Source organism: Pterocles gutturalis, unplaced genomic scaffold (assembly GCF_000699245.1).
Source record: "Pterocles gutturalis isolate BGI_N339 unplaced genomic scaffold, ASM69924v1 scaffold8664, whole genome shotgun sequence".
In the NCBI taxonomy this organism is placed as follows: domain Eukaryota; kingdom Metazoa; phylum Chordata; class Aves; order Pterocliformes; family Pteroclidae; genus Pterocles; species Pterocles gutturalis.
Window position 1 is genome coordinate 4,459 of NW_010130607.1, and position 2,130 is coordinate 6,588.

At 47.5% G+C, this 2,130-nt stretch overlaps 1 protein-coding gene across 1 annotated transcript; it reads right to left on the reverse strand.

Moving 5' to 3' along the window:
• Positions 1-19: 19 nt before the first annotated feature.
• LOC104466749 (C-type lectin domain family 2 member E-like) lies at positions 20-1,524 on the reverse strand (the record flags this gene model as incomplete). The annotated part of the gene is made up of 3 exons (XM_010080274.1): positions 20-130; positions 566-738; positions 1,426-1,524. Coding segments are annotated over 3 exons (383 nt in total), but the record flags the coding sequence as incomplete, so codon positions are not given.
• Positions 1,525-2,130: the final 606 nt, after the last annotated feature.

Here is a 2,130-nt window from a genome sequence, read left to right on the forward strand (position 1 = left end):
ATCTAAGAAACAGCGTTTCTCACGGGTGAGATAAACGCGAGTGGTTCACCCACGTCCACGGTTGCTCCTCGTCTTCCCGCGAAAGGCCGACCCAATGCTCCGCGATCCCGTTGTATCTCATCACGAAGGTCTGGAAAAAAAAAACCAGAGAAAAAGATTTTACACCAGCTCACGGGGCTTTGGGACATCTCCGGCAGGTCACCACCTGCAGAAACATCCTTTCAACCAATAATCGACATTTTTACCAGTCGTTCGTGCTCCTTGAGGGCTCCTTTGGTGCTTGAACCTTTCAATCCGCTACCAAAAAGCGTAATTATTGCGTAGAGATTTTTTATTTTTATTTTTTTTTTCTACGGTTGGCTTCGGTGAGAAATTTGAGGAGCCCCATTTATGACCTAAACTCAAAAAAAAAAAAAAAAAAAAAAATTTTGCCCACCTCCTCACCCCAGATCTCCAACGAAAATCCTGGAAAAGCCATCAAAGAACCCAAAAAGTGGCAAATACATCGGTGGATTTTTTTTTTTTTTTTCCCCCTCTCCCATGCTATGTCCTCACATCTCCTTACCAAATCCTCAACGCCGTCGAGCACGGCCAAGGAAGCGCCGAGCGCCGAGCAGTTATCCCGACTGGATGTCCAGTTCCTTTCCGCCTCGGAAAAATAATAACATTTTCCTCTGTAGCCGATCCAGTCGAAGGGACACCGAAAGCAGGGTTGGGGTCGGGGTTGAAAAGCTTGAACTGTCATCGAGAGAGCAACAGCGTTACAGAGCAGCACCTTCCCCCGGTGGGAAAGTCATCTTCCACCTCGTGGTCTCCTAAAATCTTGGTTCTGCCTCGAGGGTGGGAGGAAATTAAAAAAAAAAATTAAGACACCGAAAGGAAATTTTGGGATGGGTGGGATGGAGAAAACAAGCTCCCGGCTTGTGGCGTTGGATGAAGAACATGGGGATTGGGAAAAAAAAAAAAAAAAAAAAAAAAAAAAGGTGGTGGCCTCGGAAGATGGGAGTTTGAAGAGGATTTTCGGAGCCTACAAGCGCCCTTAGGGATCGTTATCGTTAATTAAAATGTAGCGATGGGTAAAGGAGAGGAAAAAAAAGAAAAATGAATGTTCCTGTAGACTTCTAGGGTTGGTGGGACTCATGCCGACGTCTGGTGCTGCAGGGAAATGGCCCCTTCTTCCCCGACTGGACCCATGAAATGATTCTTTCCGTTGGTTTTTTGGAAGGGTTTCTCCTCCTCCGCAGAGGAAATAAATTTGGGTTTTCTGCAGAAAAGCTCCTCCGCTCATCGGAAGGTCCTTCCTCCTGGAGAGGACAACATCCGGAGGTTGGGCTCGTGTCTTCCCTGAGAGCGTTGGAGGTGGATCGGGCACGTGGGCAACCACCCGAAATATCTCCGAGATATTTCGAAAACCTCGCTACTCACCCGCAAAAGTGACGGCGGTGACGAGCAGAGCCACGAAGAGCCCGGCCGTGGTCACCCGCCAAACCACACGCGTCTCCGGCTTCATCTCCAGGCTGGAACCTGCAGGAGAAACACCTTCAGCATCTTCACGGGGGGAACCCAGGGGAGCAACGCGCTCCAGGTCCAAAAAAAATATTTTTTTTTTTTTTTTCCCTCATTTTGCACCACTTTGAGTGCCATCATCTCCCCATCGTGGGGAACACCGAGCCCCACGTCTTGGGTGATGCTCCTCAAAAGCGTCGTTGGGAAGAGCCTTGATGGCCAAACGGGAGGTCGGGCTCTTCCCCACGTCATTTTGGGTTAGAAACATCCAAAATTCTCCATGTGGAATAAAATTATATAATTTTTTTAAAATTTTTTGAACTGTTCCTCAGGAGGGGAATGTTGCTTCCTCCCCGATTCCGGCTGTAAACTCCTCTGAAATGCGCCGTTAATTAAAATTATTTTTTAAATTTCGGGGTTCTACACCATTATTCCATCTCCGCGGGCTTCGTTCTTCACCTCAACTGAGATATTCTGGGTCGTGAAATCGATCCGAGTCAGGGTCACTCCATCTCTGGGGCTTGGGAGCCAGAATATGGTCTTTTCCCCTTCGCCGAGAGTAAAAAAAATTCTATTTTTTACCCAAAAATCTCAGTGTTCACACCCAGTGGGATTTTTAACCTT